The 23,182-nt window shown below is 43.8% G+C and overlaps 1 protein-coding gene across 2 annotated transcripts in view; it reads left to right on the forward strand.

Moving 5' to 3' along the window:
* The window catches only part of EXOC6 (exocyst complex component 6), a 1,398,320-nt gene that overhangs the window by 347,172 nt on the left and 1,027,966 nt on the right, over positions 1-23,182 (forward strand). For both annotated transcript variants that reach the window (XM_069239815.1, XM_069239814.1), the window contains exon 6: positions 2,699-2,903. In XM_069239815.1, the coding sequence (XP_069095916.1) occupies positions 2,699-2,903 (205 nt within the window). The remainder of the gene's footprint in view (positions 1-2,698; positions 2,904-23,182) is intronic.

Genomic DNA, 23,182 nt, shown 5'->3' on the forward strand with positions numbered 1-23,182 from the left:
TTAATGACTCACAGCTTGTGAGCTGTAAAATTGCATCAAGGCACCAGCCGCTTTACAGTCCATTCAGACACCTTTCATACGCGACACACACAAGACCATGCCACCAGCCACGGATCCTGCACATTACAACTCACATCAACAAACAGCTCCACTAAAGGGTCCATCACTTTGATACGCCAACATGCCTGACACAGCAATCACACTGGCTGACAGAATTGTGAACTGGTGCTTGGCTAGCACTGTGTGGGATGACCAGCAGCAAGTTACTTCTCACACACACCGCCAGCCAAGCGCCAGCCCGTGCACACCGCCAGCCAAGCGCCAGCCTGTGCACACCCCCAGCCAAGCGCCAGCCTGTGCACACCGCCAGCCAAGCGCCAGCCCGTGCACACCGCCAGCCAAGCGCCAGCCCGTGCACACCGCCAGCCAAGCGCCAGCCCAAACACACTGCCATTCAAGCGCCAGCCCAAACACACCGCCAGCCAAGCTCCAGTCCACGCACAAAGCCATCACATTTTGTGTAACAAAAAAGAAAACACAAACCAGTTATAAGTAAATACAAAACTACAAACACATCAGCTCTAAATAAATCATGTTTGAATCGGTGAACCTTGTCTATAAGTTGCAGGAGGCGCTTAGTGTTGTTCCCGCATTGTCTGGTGGGGTCAAAGCCTCCCTGGTCCGGATCAACCAAACCAGGCATGAGGGGGTTCAAGTGGTGGGCCTGAATGCCAGTAAAGAGTTTGGCATTGAATCTGAAGAGCGATATGAGTCGATACGACCCACAGGAGATCGGGTCTTTGCCCTGTTTCAAGATCAGGTTGATGGTGGCATCCAACATAGTGTCAGTAAGGGAAACGGTATTGGCAAAGGAGTTGAAAAGCCTTGTGAGAATTGGTGCAAGTTCTGGGCAGAGTGGGGAAAAGCCATCAGAGCCCTGGGATTTCGTGGGCTTCAGTTGAGCTACGGCAGAGATTACCACCTCTATGTGAATGGGTTTGTTAAGAACTTCAGAGTCAGAGTGGGAAAGGGGTGTGTTGTCACACTCAGCAAGATAGGTGGTGAAGTCTGCAGTGTTGTCAGCCTCAGCTGTATAGAGAGCCTTGTAGAAATCACGGAAGGCAGTTGCTATCTGGTGGTCTGTGTGTGCTTTGTCAACCTGAGAGGACCGTATCACCGGGATGGAGGCAGCATGGGCACGGGCGTGCAGTTTGTGCACCAGAATACTTCCGCAGTGATTGCCCCCCATGTAGAAATTGTGCTTTAGCCGGGCCTTGGCATACTCAACCCTGTTTAGATCGAGTTGCTAAAGCTGCAAGCGGACCTTCTCTAGTTCTCTCCATACCCCTGGGGGCCACTGTGTGTTTGTGTATCTCTTCCCACTCTGACACAGTACATTCTAAATTATGTATTTTCTCTTTGCTAGCCTTATTCTCCGCCACAGAAATGGTGATCAATTCCCCCCGCACAACAAGCTTTAGTGTTTCCCAAAGGGAGGAGAGAGATGCCAATTTGTTGTTTTTATTGCTGAGGTAATCCATAATGACACGGTGCACCACCTTTATGGTGCTGGGTGTGTGGAGGTGTGTGTCCTTCTGTCTCCCAACAGGAGGGGCAGGAGTGAAATGAATCTATCTGTGCTGTGAGTGTTAAGGAAAACGTGGACTGAAAGAGATCGAGGTGCAACTGAGATGTCGCGAATTTAGTTTGAAAGTGCACGGGAGGCCAGGAAGTAGATTTTGCGTACATAGGTTTGCTTAGTCATGAAGTAGAAAGTGTAGTCCCTTTTGTGTGGGTGAGTGGAGTGCCATGTGTCGACCAACCCAGAGTCCCTGAGCCATTAGAGCCCTGCATGGAAGAAGGCTCCGGTCTGGTCTGACCCCGGGCCAGACCTGTCCAGGTCATTGTCCATAACTAAGTTCAAGTCACCTCCTATAAGAATTGCAGCGTCTGGAGTACATAAGACTGGGGCCAGGGCCTCCGTGATAAACTTCTCCTGGCGTGTGTTTGGGGCGTAGATGGAGCCAATTGTGAAGTGAAAACTCCTGATCTGCATTCTATAATCAAGAAGTCGCTCCTTGGTTTCAGCTACCTTTGCATGTGTTCGGTCTTGTAGAAAGGCTACAAAAGCTGCTTTGTGAAGCAGATAAAAGCTGACTTGTGGAGCACATGACGTCTCTCCAGTGTGTTACTTCATACAGTGCTTCTCCATCATTTGAAATGAAACTGCCTGAAATACATTTATCCCATTCATTTTTCCATTAGAAATTTTGGAACACCTACAGCCCAAACGGCTGAATGGATTTACACCAAATTTGGCAGACTGCTAGCTCTTGGTAGAGAATGTGTATTTCTTGTGATTTGGTGTAAACTGGCTCAGTAGTTTAAAAAAAATTAAGGATGAAAATATCAGTGTGTCTAAATGTGTTTTAGGCAGTTTCATTACAAATGATGGAGAGGCACTTTCTGCAAGATTGAACACTGGTGGTTGCTCAAGTCAGGAAGAGGGTGAAGAATGATACATATTTGATTGAATGAAAAATTTAAATCTAAGTCATATTCTGAAGGGCTAAAATACACGCTATTAAGGAAAATAGAGTTTATTTTCACTAATTAGTTGTCAAATGGGTGCTAAAATGTTAATCCTGTAGTGGAAATAAATGTACAGAATGTTGAGATTTTGCTTCATTTTTTACAGATATTATTCTGCTCTGAAAACTATGGAACAGTTAGAAAATATTTACCTTCCGAAGATGGACCAGTATCGCTTTTGCCAAATAATGGTAGAGAATCTTCCAAAACTACGAGAGGAAATCAAGGAAATTTCAATGTCGGATCTGAAGGATTTTTTAGAAAGCATTCGAAAACATTCTGACAAAATAGGTGAAACTGCAATGAAACAGGTGATGGCACATGAATGACTTTATATTTTATTGCAGACTATTATTGCGCAAATACAGTGAAGTAGCCAAAAGAATATCCAGTCTGTGTGAAACGGGGTCACTCTTTACAAAACCGCATTCAAAGCATCTCATTATTTTATAAAATCTTTTTAATAAAGAAAGAACCTAGGGCCATATGTACGAACACATTTTCCCATAGACATAGAATGGGTAAAACCCTTTGAAACATCTGGCACTTTAGTGAGGTGGAATGACATCATCTCTTATGCAATGTGCAATTGTATTGATTTTAAGACACCCCGTGCCCCACCCCACCAAGTATAGTAGCCATCTAATTTTCATTTTAGGGTATGTTTGTATTATTTAAATTTCGCTGCAAATATCACCTGTTAGTCTGTTTCCTTGAGACTAAATAGTGTAGTAAAAGATAGGCACATTCCAGACAATATATCCTGGCTTGTTAACACTTCAACAGTACCATGATCGAGGCTGTAACCACATTTATGGTCCCCGGACCAACTTCATTTCAAGGTGGTGTATGAAATGGCTGTAAATAAACCCATGCATTTGTCTTGTTCTTTTCGTATTAATTGCTTTCCTTTTTGCCCCACCCCCCTCCCAAGTCATGGCAGCCAAGGGGATAAACTGTGGTCATCCATTTGAAAAAAAACATCATCATGGATTTTAGTCGACAATAAACCCATCAAAGATCAATATGCATGCTAAATACACACGCAGTCCATTTCATTAAATAAACTAAATCAAAACAGGTAAAATATCATATTAAAATATAAAATAATTCTAAAATTTCCCAAAAAGTCAAATACCCCCACTACCATTGAAAAAACCTTTACAACAATGAGCATCATTGTACATTGCATTATCTCTGTCTCCGTGTCCATAATGTAGGTCTGGGAGTTCTGGATCCAGGCCATATTTTCAAGATAACTACATAAAACCAAGATGTGTTCAGTGAATGTAAATAGCGGTCAGGTATTTAGTAAGTTGCCATGTTTAAAATCTGGCTGTCACTGGTTGGATGCATGTGTTCTGTTAGTATTCTGCCACATAGTCACATTTCCGTCATTATATCATTAATTGAAGTTTGTATTACAGGGAAACTTCAGATATTTTGTTTTTATCAGACAATCTCTTCTATTGTCACTGGATCTCTTAGTATTTTAATTTTTTAGCCCTGTGAGGTTTATATAGCACTTCAAATGCTTTGAACAGGATGCTGCACCTCACTTTGACTTTTTTTTTTCCAAAATGTTTTCTTTAATACTGCTTTTTAAAATTCAAAAGAGAAAGTAAGAGCTCTGCTGATGTTGTGTGGAGTTGAGACTAGATTCTCTTCTTGCCTTGCTCCTGTCTATTTTAAGTTAAACAAAAACACGTTTCTGATAGTGACGGTTTCTAGCTTTTTAAATGTCTTATGTCATGGATGGACCTTAAACATGAATGACTACCTGCATGTTTACTTTCCGCTTCTCTGTGAAGAATTTGAATAAATAACTGAGGAAAAAAGGGTTTGTTACTAATTATGTGTTCGAAACTACCCATTTCCCTTTAAATGGACATCAGTGTAATTATTTGGTTTGACAGATTAGAATTTGTTCTTTTATTCAGTCACCTGTCTCTCGCTTTAATCAGCCGAATATATGAAATGCAAATTATGGTGCAGTTTCCTAGTTGCCGGTCGCCTTCTGTTCACAATTTCCACCTGCTTTTAACAGTAGAAAATTTGAGTGAAAAAGCAGATGGTTTAACCTAGTCCTATTCTTCACAGTGTAATCCTAACCTTATCCATCGGCGTAATCGTACTTGTCACACTAAACTTCAATTTTATCCTACCTCTTATCCTCACTCTAGAACTCCTATTGGCTTGTCTTTTTAGGTGTGGGTTGATAGCCCACTTGTTGCTGCACCTTAGGTGATCAACATAAAAAGAGCTTTAAGAATCACTACTGAAAGAGGGTTTTTGGCTCCGCCTAAATTTTGATTTCCTTAACCTCTGATTAGCACTTCTCACTCGCCAGTGCTTCTCTCCACCATTGGCCGACTCTGGGGAGGTGTATAAAGGCCCTTATATATATACATATGTATTGTCATTGTGTTGTTAGAATAAGTTTAGGGATCCTAATACTCCACAGTGGAATTCTGGTCTGCCTCTGTTCCAAGAAGAATGTTAGTATTCAAAAGCGGAGAGAGACCAGTGAGTAGAGCCGAGGGAGTGGAGCCGATAGATGAGAGGTCTACGGAGATTGTTCTTGGCAAAACGAATAACGACGTTGTGTGGAGCTTAAGTATGTTCTACAATAGATCTTACTTCAGCCTGTCATCAGATAGATTTGGATTAGTCTTGCAGAAATTTAACAGCTTTTATAATACCTTTTGGAACACAATAGGTTTGTCAGATTGCCTTTTGGTTTGATTTCGGTGGCCTCAGTTTTTCAGTGTGTGATGGAAAAGGTTTTTGTGGAATTGATGGCGTATGTGTGTATCGGGATGATATTTTAGTTTATGGACGAGATACTGTTGAACACAATGAAAGACTTAGGACGGTACAGAGAAACATTTCTGGACACAACTTGACTATTAAAGCAGAGAAGTGCAAATTTGCTTATGATACTATTGATTACTTAGGCCACACAATAACGGACGACGGTATAATTCCCAAAAGAGACTTGATTAACACTATCCAAGATATGGTATCTCCAACAGCAAAAGAGGAACTGATGCGGTTTCTTGACATGGCTGAATATTATAACAAGTTTATGAAGGACTTTCCTAGTTCATGTTTTAATATGAGACAGTTATTGAGAAAGGGAGTTTAATTCACATGGTGTGCTGAATGTGAGAAAGAATTTATAGATTTAAAAAAGAAACTGGCAAAGGCACCAAAATTTAAAAAAATGTTAACTTAAAAAAAGAATCAACATTGACTACCAAGGCTAGTAGTAGAGGTTTAGGTGCTGTGTTACAACAGGCTGGGTTAGGACCTGAAAACACGATTATGTTCATTTCCAGGCGTTTGGAGGGTGCAGAAACCAAATATTCGGTTAGAGAAAGAGAAGCACTTGCAGTACATTAGGCTATCAAAAAACGAAATAACTTCTTATGGGGAGGTTCATTTGTGGTGAGAACAGATCATAAACATTTGTGTGAGATATTCAGTTCTAAAGGAAAAGATGCAGTGTCAGGGAGAATCACTAAATGGGTGGTGATCTTACAAGAATTTGACTTTGTGGTGAAATATGTACCAGGGGTAGACAGTATCTCGGCAGATGTCCTGTCAAGATTGGTACTGGATTTGGGCAAGCAGAGTGATAGTGGGAAAGGCAAGGACTCAGAACAATCTGAGAGTGTGTGTGAGACTGATTATGAAATCATATCTGAAGAGAAGTGGCATGATGGAGTCAATATGTACACTGTTTTGATGGAAGTCGTAACATTATTTCAAGTAGTTGGAAGTATAAAGAGCAAGGTGATGTTGATTGTAGAGATTTCTTGGGTGTTAAAGATCAACTGGTGTTGGACGGGGATTTGTTAGTCAGAGGAAGAAGATTAGTTCCTCCTAACAGCTAAAGAAGACTTTTGATAGACCATGCACATAAAATCCATATGGCCATCTCTAAAAGTGAAGAAAGATTACGATATTCTTACTGGTGGCTTGGGATGGACATACAAGTGAGAGATTGTATATAGTGTGCTGTCAGTGAGAAGGCTATGAAACCCAAGGTGCAACCCATGCTAATTAGAAATAGACCATTGGGTCCATGGCAGGACATTGCTTTGGACATATTGGGGCCCATTCATGGTGAAAATTCATACAAGTTACTTTATTGTAGTGAAAGGTATGTTTTCCAGGTGGCCTGAAGTGTGCTTTACCAGAAACATTGAAACTAAAAATGTGATTGTGTTCTTGAAAGAATTGCTAGCAAGAGAAGGGATTCCTTTAACTCTTCTCACTGACAACAGTGTGCAACTGGTATCTAAAGAGATGGAAGATTTTTTGAAAGGGTGTGGCATAAAACATAAACAAAGGTACTTTGTACCATCCAGAGTGCAATGGGATGGTTGAGAGATTCAAGTGAGTTATAAAGGAGACTATCATCAATGCAAAGAGCGGTCAACTGAATTGAAAACAGGTGGTCAAGAAAGTAGGAGTATACAGAAATACTACACACACTACTACAGGGTAATCCCTGCTTGCTTTGTTTCGGGGTAGACAACCTAATACAATTCTTGAACCAGGCTGGGTGAATAAATTCTTGCGTGTCAGAGGGAAAAGGGTGGTGGCAGAAAATTGGAGACCTAAAGAAGAGAAAGATAAAAAGGCAAGCAAACTATGTTTTGATAGAAAGAACACAGTGAAAGAAACTGTGGTAGGTGTAGGAGATTGGGTGATGATAAATGACCTGCTTGGAGGGATGGTGGAGTAATAAAATTATTGACAAATGCGATCAAAACTGAAGATAACCGAGTATGGAATTTAAATAGAGTTGTCAAATTCTGTGGTAATAAAAAGGCTTATGGAGAGACTGATTCACATCTTGAAAGAAGGTTTGAAAATGCAGAGGACAATCAAAGAGAAGTGTTGTGAATGATGATAAGGACAAAAGTACAGTTTAGAGGAGATCGGACAAGAACAACAAGACTCTATTATATCTAAAAGATTACGCTCAAAAATGTTGGTTTACAGAAATTTGATGTCGCAATTGTTCATTGGTTTCAATTTTAAACAATTGTATAGAACCTTTATTAGTTATTGATTATATAGTAATAGTTGCATTTAAGTGTGTTATGTGAAGGAGATGTGTTATATATACACATATGCATTGTCATTGTGTTGTTAGAATAAGTTTAGGGAGCCTAACACTCAGCAGTGGAACTCTGGTCTGCCTCTGTCCCAAGAAGAATGTTAGTATTCAAAAGTGTAGAGAGACCCCTGAAAAGAGCCGAGGGAGTGGAGCCGATGGATGAGATGTCTACGAAGATTGTTCTTGGCAAAACAAATAAAAGCTTTTATAACATTACAGCTCCATCCCTCAAGTAGGATAAAACAGGCCCCTTCCTTTATTTATTTTTTTACCTCGGGCTTCTCAGGAAGAGCTTCTCGGGCAGCCTTTTTTTTTTTTTATAACTGTAATGACGATCAGCAAGCCGACGTCATTAAAGTGAAAGTCAAACGTGCCAATGAGTATGTTTTACTTTTACTGAATCAGTGTTCGGTGTATATCTCAGCCCGCAGCACTGATTGCTTTGGGAGAAGTATTGGAAAGGGGAGAATCCCTCCTTTCTAATGGTATTGCTGCCCCAGTGGATTCCTGCTTATGGATGACCACAGGAGAGCAATCCTCAAGGGATTCACCCACTAGGCCCCTGGGACATGGGGCAGTGGTCTGTATGGCAAGGACTGTTGATTACCCCCAGTCTGCCCCCTGGTGGGGTGCAGGAAGCCCACTAGACACCAGGGAAATAATTGTTTTTGTTTTTTTTTATTTTATTTTTTAATATAGGTGGGAAGGCATGCCCCAACAACCGAGCAGACAATGATTCTGCATCTCTGGAGGAATGGGGGGTAGATGGGGATAATTATCCCTAATCCACCCCTTGAAAGGATAGGGGAGGGGCCAGAAAGGGCACTAGACACTGGGGAAAGTTCTATAAGAAATATAGGGGTAGGGGCTGTGCACTATGCGCATGGCCATGCTCTCATCCCAAATAAATGCAGCAACAGTCTTTCTGCACTTCTTTGGGGTTGGGGGGGAGGGAGTCGATGGAGGTGAATACTCCCAACCTAACCCTTGTGGGGGGCTGAAAGTCAGCTAGGCACCTGGGACTGCATTTTTACAGTATTTGGTGTTTTTTAGGGAGGAGCCCCCGCCCTCCGGGCACGCACATTTGCTCTCCCACACCTTGGAGCTCAGTAGACTTTTGCCCCCCAAAGGGTGCGGTGGATAAGGGTACTCACACCCAGTCAGTCAAATGGGACACCAGAGACTGCTTTCATTGACTTTCTTTTAGTACGGCCCCCGTGTATTGGTCATGTTCCCCCACCTCATTGCCCTATAGACATTCTGTCCTGTCCTTAGGGTTGAATAAGGGTATTCACTCCCATTCTGCCCTGAAAGCCCACTAGACACCAGGGATTTAAAAATGACGCCAAACCAAACAAAAGGATGAGGTGGCCCACTCTGGCATTGAGCCATACTCCGGCTCCAGTGGGGTAATAGTCTCTTTCTGCCTCTGTGACAGATAGGCGGCTTGTCCCAATTTGGGTGGTTGTCCCAAAAATAGCCCAGTGATTTTGCATTTGGGGTAAAAGAAGGAGGTGCAGGTTGTGTACTCTGGAATTGGCCATACCCCCACCCCAAAGGGGACAAATCATTCTTTCTGCACTCCAGAACACCCCCCCCCCCATGCAGGCAGAGTGATGTCTCCTAACTAACTAATAGGGAACAGAAAGTCCACTAAACACCAGGGATTTCAAAGTGGCTTCAAAATAAACAAAATGATGGGGCGGCCTGCCCTGGCATCCAGCCATACCCCTGCTCCAGTTAGGGGAATAGTGTCTTGTGCTCCCCTTGGAGGCAGATAGTAGAATTGTCTCAATTGGGAAGGTTGCCCCAAATTTGTAGAAAGCCACTGGTCACCACAGATTTTCCATTTGGGGCAAACAAAAGCGGGATGGGCGTCACACTCTAATATTAGGCCTTACTCCCACCACAAAGGGGACATACCATTATTTTGGGCTCTCCCAAGAGCAGAGAGGGAATTTGGCCCCAATTTGCCTATGGGGAGCAGAAAGCCTACAGGACATTGTTTTAGTAAAATAATGGGTAGGTCTGGCCCATCCTGACATCAGACCCCACCTTCACCCCTAAAGCCTCAGCAGTCTTTCTGCTTCCCTGCAGACTAAAACATCCCATCCCTTTGGTAAGCAAGAGGACATTTGATTATTTTGGGTGACTTGTTTACATATTGGCCAGGAGAGAGGGGCTACATCCCAATATCGTCCCATTTGCCATGGTGAATGGCTGCAATTATTGTGCTTGGGTAGGCTGTTACCTGGAGAAAATAGCCAAACCCAGACATTTTGGTAAACTGGACATAGAGGGGAGTCCTGGATGGTATGCCATGCGTAGATCCTATGTCAGTTTCTTACCCACAGTGCTCTGCATACTTCAAACTCTGCCTAAAACCACACATTTTCATTGCAGTTCTGTGACGTAACCTGCACAATATACAGAGATACTCAGACTTCCTGCCAACCAGTGTTCCCACACTTGTCCTGATCAAAAAGCTACCCCACTTGTGTGGCTGGGCCTAGTGAACTCGACAGGAACTGTGTCAATGGAACTCTCACAGTGGAACTCCCATTGGCCTTGGTTTCAGCCATTCCTATTGCGGGCACTCGGCCCAGGAACACAAGTGCTGCAGGGTTTTTATAAGAACAAGTGGGGGGAAGGCTGAGTGGTAGTAATTTTGTGGATTCCTCCTGATTCTAGGAGATTTTGAGGTTTGCATGGTATTGTGGTACGAAGGCCTTGTGGGATTAGTGCAAGGCACACCACAGAGGAATCCCCAGGGGTGTCTTGTTTTCATAAATGTCCGTGGTTTCCATGGGTGGCAGCCCAGCGTCGCCTCAAATACAGCAGCTATGCCTATCGCTGATCTCTCTTCATAGAGCTTCAAGGCCCTTTGTATGGTGGTCTCTTGGCCTACTCACACAAGTGGGGTACCGTTGTTATCGGAAGTTGTGTGGGGTCTCTGGGTAGTATGCAATTTTGTGGATCCCCACTTATTCGGTAACTTTCCTGCACAGGAGCATGAGCAACATATGTGTTTAAGTTTCAGGTTTGCAAAAGCTTCTGAGTAGGAAAACAATGTGAGAACAATGCACGCCACCCCACCCTGGATTCCCCAGGGTATCTAGTTTTAGAAAAAATGTACAGGTTTGCTACGTTTCCCTAGGTGCCAGTTGAGCTTGGGTCCAAAATCCACAGCTACCCACATTGCAAAAAAGGGTCCGTTTTCAGTGGAGTAATGTGATGTGTTTTGTTTTGGGCCCTTTCCAGTCACGAGCACTAGGCCTAGCCACACAAATGAGGTAACATTTTTATTGGGAGACTTGGGGGAATGCAATGCTGAGTTCTAAGAAATGTGTGGCTTCCTACAGAATCCAGAACATTTCCTCACAGAAATACGGGGGAAATGTGTATACTTAGTAGAAGTCTGAGGTTTGCAAAGGTTTTTTGGATAGGAAAACCTTTGGAGAGCAATGCATGTCGCTCCATCCTGGATTCTTCTCTGTGTCTAGTTGTCACAAATGTACAGGTTTGCTGCATTTCCCTAGGTGCCTGCTGAGTTACCCAAATTACACACAAAAAGTCAGTTTAGAGTGGAAAAATGTGATAGGTCAATGTTGCGTTTCAATCCATTTCCTGTTGTGGGCACTAGGCCTAACTACACAAGTGAGGTAATATTGTTATGTGGGACCATAGAAGAGTACATTTGTCATTATCATTTGGAGTTCACTGCATTTGTGCCTTCCAAATGTAAGCCAGTGTGAAAGAAAGACAACATTTTGAAAAATGCCCTCTGATTCACATGCTAATGTGGGTACCCACAAATTCAGAGTTGTACAAATAACCACTCCTCCTAAACTCCTTATCTGGTGCCCTTTTCAGAAATACATAGGTTTACTTGATACCCATTTTTCACTCTACATATTTCAACAAATAAATTGCTCTTCACTCAGTACACAATGAAACATCATTGTAAGGTGTAGCTCAGTCGTTACCTCTGGATACCACGGGATTGTGGACGACCTGCAAACCCTGTATATCCCTGCACCCAGATGCATCTAGAGGACATAATGGTATATTGCTTTTGTAAATCATCCATCCTGACAAAAAGTTTCAGATGAATACTGTCACAAATGGCCATTTTCTTACTCCTTTTCAATATTTATTTAATTAAATGGTTAGTTTCTCTGAGAAACCTTGCGGGATCTGCACATATGAATGACCCTTTGCTGAGTGGGTTTCACACTGGTTTCCACCCTAAACTGGAAGTAGGTTGAAAACACTAGAATAGGAAAAATGGGCTACCTCTTTGAAAAATGACAAAACTGTACTACGAAATTTGTTTTTTTGGCTCGGCTCTACATGTTCCTGTAAGCTGGGAAGATAATGACATTAGCACAGCAAACCTTTCATTGATGTCATTTTAGGAAATAAAAGCAGACACCTTTTCTGAGCCTTTTTTTTCAAAAACGCATAATTTAGCTATCATTTGGCCATTTTCTTGGTCCCCTCCAGGGGAATTCACAAACCATGGGTACTTTTAGAATCCACAGGATTATAGAAAAAAATGGGGCAAATTTGGAATGGATATCTTATGTGGAAAAAGCTATGGGGCACTAAGCACATCATATCCTAAATAGCCAGAAAAGGGCTTTGCACTGAGGAGGGAAAAGTTAAAGGGTTAACTGCCGCATTGGATTCAGCAGATGTGTGCTTCCTCTGAAAAAATACTGCATGTATTGACTTTCTGCCTTGTTGGAAAGCTTATGCTCTGTACAGTAAGCCTCTTTTGGTTATGGTAATAAGCTAACAACACCCTGTGAGAAGAAGCCATATGTATATGTTAATCATGGAAAGTTAAAACAAAAGCACTCCACTGTGCCTGATTATTTGTTGTGAAAAGGATATTGTAAAGCCAATAGGCCTTTAAGGATGGACTGTTATTACTTTGTTGTAAATCCTGTAGATGGGTTTTTCAATACTGAGTTTCACAGGCTACTGTGGTAAGGGTTTTGATGTTGGTTACCCCCTCTCACAAGTCCCAAAGTTAGAATATTTTCACTATGGCAGTCCTTTTTGTTTCCTATTCGGAATGCTACTGTTGAATAGAGTAGGCCTGAGTTGCTAATGTCGACAAGCCAAAGGTAATACCTGTAGGACTGATTGTTTCACAGGGAAAAGTTATGTTAGATGCCAAGTGACTAATCTGTTTATTATGGAAAGGTGTTACGACCGACAAAAGAACTAGGCCTGACTTACTTATTGTGACAACCATGCATGAAAGCCAATATTCCTTTTAGCGTGGATTGTTATTACACTGTGGTGCAGTAGGCAATGATTTTGTTGCTGTTTATCCCTTCTTAGAGGTAGAAGGTATACACTGTGATAATCCTTCTTAATCACCTTTGTGCTCCACATTTGTGACTAAGCTGAAGAAGAAACACAAAAAAACAAATGGGACTCAGCCCCTTCCTGTCATTCTCGAACTCCTGACCGGTGAAGTGGACAGTCCCATGCCTCTCTATCTCACTCCTGAAGTCGGTCGACGTAGGAGACCACCCTTCAACTTGGCCTGGCACAACCTGCGTTACCAGGGCTCTCTGTGACCTCACGACAGATAAGACATGTGCAATGCCTTGTTCTGACACTCATCCGATCCCTTCCGAATCTCTCTGGCGTGCCTTTGGGCTCCATGGTGCCAGATGCCCCCTCCATCTGGATTACCACTGGTGCGTTCACCCTCTTCGTCAGTTGGACCCTCCAAACCCATCACTGGGCCGCTTCGGTGCCCATACCAACTCCACCTCCAGCTGTATGACCAATGGCAGTTTTCAGAACGTCAACGCGGACTCCAGCGACACTGGAGGAGGAGGTGCCCATTGTGCTCGCTGACTCTTTGCCATTATGGACTCAACTAAGACTGCGCTCGGTTGGTCCAACCACAATCTGCACTGCTTAACGTTCCACCTCCACAAGGAAGATCCCACACATTTTATTGCTTCTTTGGCACAGATTCTGACAACAACTATGATGCAGTTGGTGAAATTGGCCAATCCTTCCATGAAGACAGCTGGTATTATGACAAGCCCCTCCCCCCAGTTCCTGCCACTGGCAAAAGTGTGTCCTTAGTGGTGGTCATGCAGAGGGCAGCTGAAATTCTCTAACTCCTGCTCCTACCTTTCGAAGTCAAAACCAACATCTTGATTAAATTTGTCCTGCCTGGGCAAACCACGGCGCAGCCCCTATTACCATTTAACAAGGTCCTACTGATACCCAGTTAGAGGGTTGGGCCAAACTCTGCTGTCGCCCCTGGTAAACTGCCAAGTTGTATAATGCCACTGACGTGCCCTGGGCACACTGCATTTTTGTCTCAGCACCCCTCTCCTAAGTGATGCAGTCGTTTACTACCCAAACTAATCCAAACACGTTTCCACTCACCCTGATAGGGAAACCAAAAGGGTAAAAAAAAAATTGGAGGTGGTTTTTTTTCTCCCACCAGTTTGGTCCTCAGGCTTGGTAATTCCAGCTGTCTTTTGGGCTGCTATTTCCACGCTCTTTGGGATTCTGTGGTTCAAGTCATCCAAGGTGTCCTGGAAGACCTTTGATCTGTCCTAACTTAAGGTATACAAGATGGTCATGACGCAGCCAAATTCACAATATGTTGTGACCTAGATACCAGCAATTCAATAGGATGAACCACTGGCAACAGTTTCTCCATTCATTGCTGTGCCTGGCTGCTGTCGATGGGTTTTCAGGCTACGTCCAATCATCCTTTAAGGATTTGCCCCTTGATGGAACTCACCTTTTTGGGGACAAGCAATGTTCCCCTCTGGAGCGGTTTAGAGAGATGGTTCACAGCTCTGGCCCAGTTCTTGACTAGCTTTGACCCTGGAGACTGGATGGTGGTGTTGGACCTGCAGGATGCCTATTTCTATGTACTCATTTTGACAGCCCACCAGCACTACCTATGGTTTGTGGTGGGACAAGAGCATTTTCAGTTCACTGTGGTCCCTTTTGATCTTATCAGTGGTCCTCGAGTATTCACAAAAGTCATGACGGTGGTGGAGTTACATCTTTGGAGATCAGTGCTCTTAGTATCCCCCTACTTCGAAGACTAGCTATTGAAGGTGGGCTCGCTCCATGGAGTCTTCAACAACATCCAGACTAGTAAGAATCTCCTGTCATTTTTGGGATTTACTATCAACGTGCCAAAGTGACACCTGACTCCTCTTCAGATGATCCCCTTCATCAGAGCCATTTTGGACATGGTTTGTTTTGTGCCTTTCCCCTGCAGAGTCCAGGGCATTCAGGCTTTGATCCCAATTTTTCCGACTCTGTCCTGAATTTCAGTGCGGTCAAACCTGAAGCAACTGGGACTGATGACCTCTTGCATGCTGCTGGTCAAGCTCGTCAGAATCCATATGCAGGCTCTGCAGTGGGATCTGACATCTAGGATCTGACATCTAAGTGAGCCCAAAATCAAGGGAACATTTCCAGCCATGTCCAGATTTCGGAGGAGACTGTGAAAGATCTTCAGTGGTGGTTACTGGACCGTGATTGGGTCAGGAGCAGACCCTTCTCCTTAACCCACCCACATGTGACCGTGGTGACTGATGCATCCCTTCTGGGTTGGGGTTGCCACCTGGAGGAGGTAGAGATCAGAGCTCAGTTGACTTATGCAGAGGCCCTCTTGCAGTAATGGGGCCACCCGCTTGGCATTGAAAGCTTTCCATCTATAAAGGGAAGGCTGGTACATGTGCTTACGGACAACTTCACCACAAGTAGTATTGCAGCAAACAGGGTGGAATGGTGTCCTGGGCCCTGTGCCAGAAGGCCCTAGGCCTCTCTATTTGCCTGCACTTTCAAGGGATTTTTCTAGGGGTAAACCACTTAGCAAGGTCTTTGAATGCCCGGGCAGACAAGCTAGCGAGCAGGGCCCAATGGATCATGAGTGGCAGTTACATCTGAGAGTGGCAAAGGGTCTCTTCTATGAATGGGAAGAGCTTTGGCTCTTTCTATTCGCTACCACCAAGGACGCTCAATGTCCGCATATCTGTGTGTTGGAGTTTGCAAAGCGTCTCTCACTGGGTAAGATTCGAACGTGGGATTCCTGTATGCTTTCCTGCCCATATCTCTTCTGCCCCTAGTTCTAAAGAAGATCAGGACTGACAGAGCCCAAGTCATCCTGGTGGCCTCAGGTCATCCTATCTTCCCTGGATAGGGTGCAGAGGTTTGGTATCCAAAGCTCCTGGGTTTGAACATTTGTCCTCCAATCAGGCTGCTCCTCCACGGGGACCTGCTGTTGTGGCTTCAGGACAGGGTTCTGCACCTGGGCATTCACAATGTCAGCCTTCATGAATTGAGACTGAGCAGCAACAACTGAATACCTTTGACCTTTCTAGGGAGGTGGTTGAGGTAATCTTGGCATCAAGGAGTTCCCTGACAAAAACTGTAAATACCTGTTGGTGGGACAGATTTGTGGTTTGGTGCTGCACACTCCAGATCCATCCCCCTCCAGGCCAAGTTATCTGACATTTTGTTGTTTGTTTTGTCACTCGCTCAGCAAGGCTCTGCTTTGGGTACATTTAAAGGGTACCTTTCAGATCCTTCAGTGTTTTTATGGTTGCCAAACCATCCCTCATTATTTAAATCTCTGATTGTTATGCATTTTTTAAAAGTCTATAACACATGTTTCCTCCCTCTCCTTTTGTCATGCCACAGTAGGATCTTAAGTTGGTTCTCACATATTTGATGTTCACTCTGTTTGAGACACTTTTCAGCTGCCCTTTGCAGCTTCTTAACCTAAAGACAGTGTTCCTCATCTCCAAAACATTGGCCTGGCTGATAAGTGAGCAACATGCTCTCTGCATGTACAGTCTGTGCACCAATTTCTTTCCAGACAAATTCTGTTGATGCTAGCATCCTTCTTACCGAAAAGTGTTACATCGCTCTGTTGGTTGAACCATTACCTTTCCAGCATTCTATGCTCCGCCTCACCCCTTTAAGGAGGAGGAGAGATTCCATCTCTTGAACCCTGTAGGAAAGTTCCCTTGCTGGCATGGTCAATACCCCCCCGCCCAACCACTTTTCTCCTGATATTGATGCCAACTTTGACTAAGTGTGTGCTGGGATCCTGCTAACCAGGCCCCAGTACCAGTGTTCTTTCCCAAACTCTGTACCTTTGTTTACACAATTGGCACACCCCTGGTACACATTTAATCCCTTGTAAAAGGTACCCGTGGTACCAAGGACCCTATGCCCAGGGAAGTTCCCCAAGGGCTGCAGCATGTATTATGCACTCTGGGGACCTCTCACCAAGCACATGCATACTGCCTTTGCAACTTGATGGGGCTGGTGGGGAGAAAAAGGCAAAGTCGACATGGTACCCCTCTGAGGGTGTCATGCCCACAAACCACAGCCTGTGGCATAGCTAAGTCACCCTTCTACCAGATCTTACAGCCCTAAGGCAGGGTGCACTATACCACAGGTGATGGCATAGCTGGATCCATTCTTAGACATTGTAAGTGCAGTGTAGCCATATTGAGTATATGGTTTGGGAGTTTTTTATTACGAACTCCACAGCTCCATAATGGCTTCACTGAATATTGTGAAGTTTGATATCAAACTTCTCAGCACAATTAACCCACACCTACGCCATTTATTGAAAAATGCACCCAGAGGGCACCTTAGCAATGCCTCCTCTATGTTAGCCAAACTGCTAGAGCAGGACTGACCAGTCTGTGCCAGCCTGCCACTTTCAGACAAGTTTCTGACCACATGGGGTGATAGCCTTTGTGCTCTCGTGGCCAGAAACACAGCCTGTCTTGGGTGGAGGTGCTTCACACTCCCCCCCCCCCCTACAGGAACTATAACACCTGGCGTTGAGCCTCTTGTCACTGTGCCCCAGCTAGTGGAGTTGCCCACCCCCCAGACAAAGCCCCTCTTTTGGCGGCAAGTCCGATGGGAAAGCAGGGAGGAGTAATCAGCCCAGCTGGGACCACCCCTAAGTTGTCCAGAGCTGATGTGACCCTGTCCTTGCAGAATCCTCCATCTTAGTTTGGATTACAGTGACCAATAGGGTTAGGTTTGTGTTCCCCTCCCCAAAGGGAGTGGACACAAGAAGGCTGTAGCCACCCTCAAGGACAGTAGCCATTGGCTACTGCCCTCTGACTCCTGTAATGCCTCTAATTCCAGGACTTAAGGACCTGTACCCACTTCGTCAGATTCCTGGTGACTTCACAAGAAAGAAGAAGGACCGCTAAGCTGAAGCCCCAGCAGAGAAGAAGGAAGATAAAGACTGACTTCTCCCCAGCCCTACCGGCCTGTCTCCAGCTTCAGAGAGCCCTTCAAAAGACGGTGACACATCCTGCAGGTCCAGCAACCTCTGCCAAGCATCCAGATACCTACCTGCATCACAGAGGACCAAGAACGCCTGCGGACAGCGGCCCTTTCCAAGAAGAAACTACACCGAAGGACTCCAGAGCCTCCCCGGATCCGTGAGTCCTGACCTGTCTTCACCCGACACCCTCAGCCCATGTCCAGGTGGCCCAACTGACAAGAGAGGATCCCCAGGCGATTCTGAGCAAGTGCCCACCCTGGGTTGACCTCTCCTGTCCCCCACGACAGCGCCAGTAGTGTGAATCCAGAGGATCCCCCCGACCGTGACAGCACCGGACGAACATACCCGTCACCAAAAGGTAAACTGCACCCGCAGCCCCCTGGATTTGGGGAACCCAACCTCCAGTGCAGCAAAGTTTAGCAGGCGGCTCCACTACTTGTCTAGCCTGTGGTTCTCCGGAACCGACCCCCTGGACCCAACCTGCAGCATCGAAGTGACCCCCAAGGTCCCCTCATAGGAAAGCATTGGGAGCACAAGGCTGTGTTTGCACCCTACATCCGGCCACCTCAGTGCCATTGAAGGTGTGTGTTTGGTGCTAACCTGTGCCCACTCCTTCCCCCCTCCTGTTTCCCCTCCCCCCCAGTGCTTCTCTAAAGCCCCCCCCCCCCCAGGTCTGCCCTCTGAAGATGCTGGTACTTACCTGTAAGCAGACCTGAATCAGAGTGCCCCAAGTCCCCATAGGAGCCCATGTTAAATTTCCCTCATTTTAATCACCTCTGCACCCAGCCGTCCCAGTGTTGCTGGTGAAGGGTGTTTGGGGTTAACTTGCACCCCCACCCTGTGGACTTCCTAACCCCCAGGGACTGGAACTGTAAGTCTCGTACTTACCTGCAAATTGTACAAACTTTTCTTCCCCCCAGGAACTGTTTCTGAAATGTGCACTGCCAACTTTTAAAACAGAAAATTGTCATTTATTCAAAAACTGTACAACTCACCAATTCTGATCAAAGTGGTATTGATACATATGTGAAATGGTTATTTATGTACTTACCTGCAACTTGAATCTTGTAGTTCTAGAAATACATTTACAAAATATATTTGTTCTATATTAAAACAAATGTTATGGAGTTAAGTCATTGATTGCGTGCTTCTTCTATTGTCTGTGTGTACAACAAATGCTTTGCACTACCCTCTGATAAGCCTAACTGCTCGACCACACTAATACAAAAGAGAGCATTAGTAGTATCTCCTTTAGCTAGCCTCTCTTAGACCTCTGGGGAACCCCTGGACTCTGTGCACACTATATCTCATTTGATATAGTACATACAGAGCCAGCTTCCTACAGACCCCAAAAGAGTGCTGAACCTTTACATCGATTGTAGCAAACAACACTGGGTGGACAATCAGCTCTTTGTGGAGTTTGCTAGTGCAAAATAGGCAAAGCCGTGCAAGAAAGGACCGTCTCCTGCTGGATCATACTATACAACAAGATCTGCTGAGCATTGGCCAAAAAACAGCCTCCGGAAGGACTGCAAGCTCCTTCCACCATGGCTATAGCTTCTACCACTGTGTTGGCATATATAGTTCTTGTTCCGGACATCTATTAGACTTCTCTGTGAGCTTCACTTCATATGTTTACGAAGCACTACTGTCTGGACAGCCAAGTTCTCTGAAAGGGGCATTTTACCTGCTTGGTCCTTCAGGACGATTTGGCTTGAGCCAACTTACATACGTACCTCCTACTGCTCTGAAACATGTTCGAAATGTGAGGGATCTGCAGTTAGAAGTCTCTATCAGAAGAACAGATTACTCGCCTTCGGAGTGCTGCTGCTGGTAGAGACTCTATCTAACGGCAGATTCCTCACTGACCCTCCTATCCTCTCTGTTCTGTGAGTTGGTGTCTCTTTCCGATAATAAGACCCCTAAGCCTAGGAATTTGCACATTGGTCAAAGCAATTTGCTGTTGGGGCCCTGCTTCTGGGGGCATGAACCGCCTCAAAAACAACCTTTGTCAGTACACGGAAGTGGCGCATGTATTGGCCCCACCTGTCATTTCCAGAACAGGATGACGTCAGTGCTGAGCCACAAGGTAGCACCTACTGGGACACAGAGGTACTGCTCAAACGTTTACGATCCAGTCTGACACCTTGAGAATGTTCAAATGGTGAGGAATTGCTGTTTAGATAGATTCTCTACCAGAAGGAGCGTTACTGAAGGTAACTCACTTGTTCTACAAAGACCGGATGTCTGAGGTACATATTGTGAAAAGCACCTGTTAAAGCCAGTAGATCTTTATGGGCATGTTGTTATTAAAGTGTGGTAAGGCCTATGCACAGGTATTTTATTACATGGAATTTCACAAATTACTGTAGTAAGCAATAGTTCTGATATTTGTTATTCCCCCTCTGACAAACTCTCTGGGTAGATTTACACTTGAGAATCAGTGCTGGTGCTCAGAGGGAGTTGTGTATAGTTTTGCCAACTGTAATATTTTACATAGTTGTGATTGTATGCATAATATTTAGATGTATGTACAGTATTAAAATATCTTTTAAGTTAGGTCTGTCGGGTATAGCTGTCTTCCAGGCTCTTAAAATCTGAGAACGTCACATATAATTACTTACATGAATACACACACATACGGGGTTTGGATCATCCTTTTTCAGCCCTTGGTTTGTTTGACTAGCATTCACACGCTGTTTCCACCCATGATAGCATAGAGAATTTGAAAATGGGTCAGCACACTTCGATCATTGGTTCAATCGGCCTGTGAGTGATTCCAGTTTGCCTCATCACGTGTACCCATCTGTCTAAAATTGAGTGTGCTTCAGTGACCTGGCTTGTGAGCCAGTCCTTTAGTTTTCCACTTTCTCTTTCATAGGCCACCTTTATTTATTTTCATGTTTTTATTTAGTTTTCCACTTTCTCTCTCATAAGCCATCTTTATTTATTTTCATGTATCTATTTATTTATTTATTTTTGGGAGTGGCCAACAACTCTGAAAGCAGCACTACCAGGCTGCTCAATTGCTTCTCAGTTCAACTGCAGTGCAACAAATGCTATGTGGCCATTGCTTTTAAACTTAGTGCCCATTAATGAATGATATTGTCCTTAGTATTCCATTGTTTTACTGGTCCAAAATTACCCCGTGTTTAGAAACAGCATGTTGGACATTTTGGCTCAGTAGAGCAGTAATATGTTATGCACAAAGCCATTTCAAGGTCCGCTACAGCTATGTTTAATTTTTTACCTGTCATTGCAATCCAATCACATTTCCCTTGTGTTTAGTGGCAGCAGTTTTTCTTTTTTTTCCAAATATATTCTTTCTGTTATGTTGCAAGTACACATTATTAGCTTGTACTTTAATGTAGATGGGTGTGTGTATATGAGTGTAAGAATGTGTTAGTGGATGATTGGATGTATGAGTGCAGGGATGAGTGACAGGGTGTATGTATGCTGAGGTATTGAGTGCCCAATCTTGCCCATCACAGAAGAAGAACATTCAGTTATATGTCAAACCTATTTGCATTGTCAGTGCTTGTTTCAAACTTATCTGTCTTCTAAATGTTAGTTTCTTGCTATTTGTTTTGAAATACGTAGTAATATAAATATATAATGGAGTGAAAGAAGTGAAGAGTACAATAGACACTTGATGTGGGGACAGCTGAATCAGGAAGTAAGATTAACAATATAGTAGTTAAGATGAGCGGATGGAGTTATGAATATTGAGGGCAGAATATTGAACATTAAGATGATTGGGGAACTATACAAAATGAAATTGATAATTATGATTTCAGGAAACCCAATGGAGATAGGAATCAAATTGATATGCTAACGAGTATATCTATATTATGGACTAACGTGTACATCTGTATAACTAGTGACCAATACCTTGGTGGAGTACAGATTGGATTACAGGTATTTAATGGGGACTAGTTCTTTAATGTACTTCATTGAGATTCATGAATGGTATTATATAGGGGAGTCTCACATGTGTGTGCATGTACACGGGAAATATGTCCAAGTAATGATTCAAATTGTTGCAAGATTAGTGTAATTATGTATTAATAGCATTGGTGTAAATAGATACAAATGGATGGTCACTTAATTCACTGGGTGGATAAGGAAGTTGTTATACAATATGTACTGATTTCCACAGGATTCACAGAGGTGTATCAATGGGCACTAGGAATTAGAATGTATTATATCTTGTAATATTTTATATATAATTGCAGCCCTGATGAAGTCTATGGGTGATTTCCCAGATGAAACGTGTTGGCAAGAGTGGCTGGTGATAATAGGAGAACTTAATCTGAAGTTTTGCTGTGATAAGAAGAGCATCATGGAATAAAATTTAGAGATGGACTTTTAACTGACATTGGTGGGACGTGTACATTCCTTTATAGAGTTTGTTAATCAGCAATTCTTTGCTGATCTCAGGGATTTGGGGTGTTTTTCCTGGTTAGTGCACCGTCTGAGGACTTATTAATTATTGCATTTGAACTTTGGATATAGGGGACAGGTAGCGCCAAAGTACTCCTGAAAACTACCCGTTAGACAGTTAGTATTTCAACCTAATAATTTGAACTAGTGTTTGATTACTTTGCTCTTCTACTTCTGGTTATATTACTTCATCCCCACTGTCATTAGCAAGGAATGAGCACCTCTTCTATGCCCCACCGTTCTTGCTTGCTGCAGAGTTTTCTCAGTTTTTGTGGGACACTGTCTGGCATACCTCATAGCCATGGAAGGCTGCCTCCTCCTCTGCCCATCTTTGATTGTGGATACCATCAAGCTATGAAACTCAAAACCGAGTTCTTGTGTCTTTCCTTCTTTTTAAAAAAAAAATGTTAATTAAAAATTTTTCATAATTGCACCAGAGGAGAGAGATCAAAAGGACATTCCAGTGCAGATGATTATATAAACACCATGATCCAAAAAAACAACAATCATAAATGGAGATACAGTTCATACTCTTAAAATTGCAGTTTGTTGCGAAGCCCTAGCTGCAAACATAAAACAAAGGACAGTAACAAATTATTGCTAAGATGTCCCAAATACTGCTCTTGGGCCTAGAGCCAAAGAATAAACCCATGTGTAGAAGGTGTCCAATTAAACAAGACCCT

This window comes from Pleurodeles waltl, chromosome 6, assembly GCF_031143425.1.
Source record: "Pleurodeles waltl isolate 20211129_DDA chromosome 6, aPleWal1.hap1.20221129, whole genome shotgun sequence".
NCBI classification, from domain to species: domain Eukaryota; kingdom Metazoa; phylum Chordata; class Amphibia; order Caudata; family Salamandridae; genus Pleurodeles; species Pleurodeles waltl.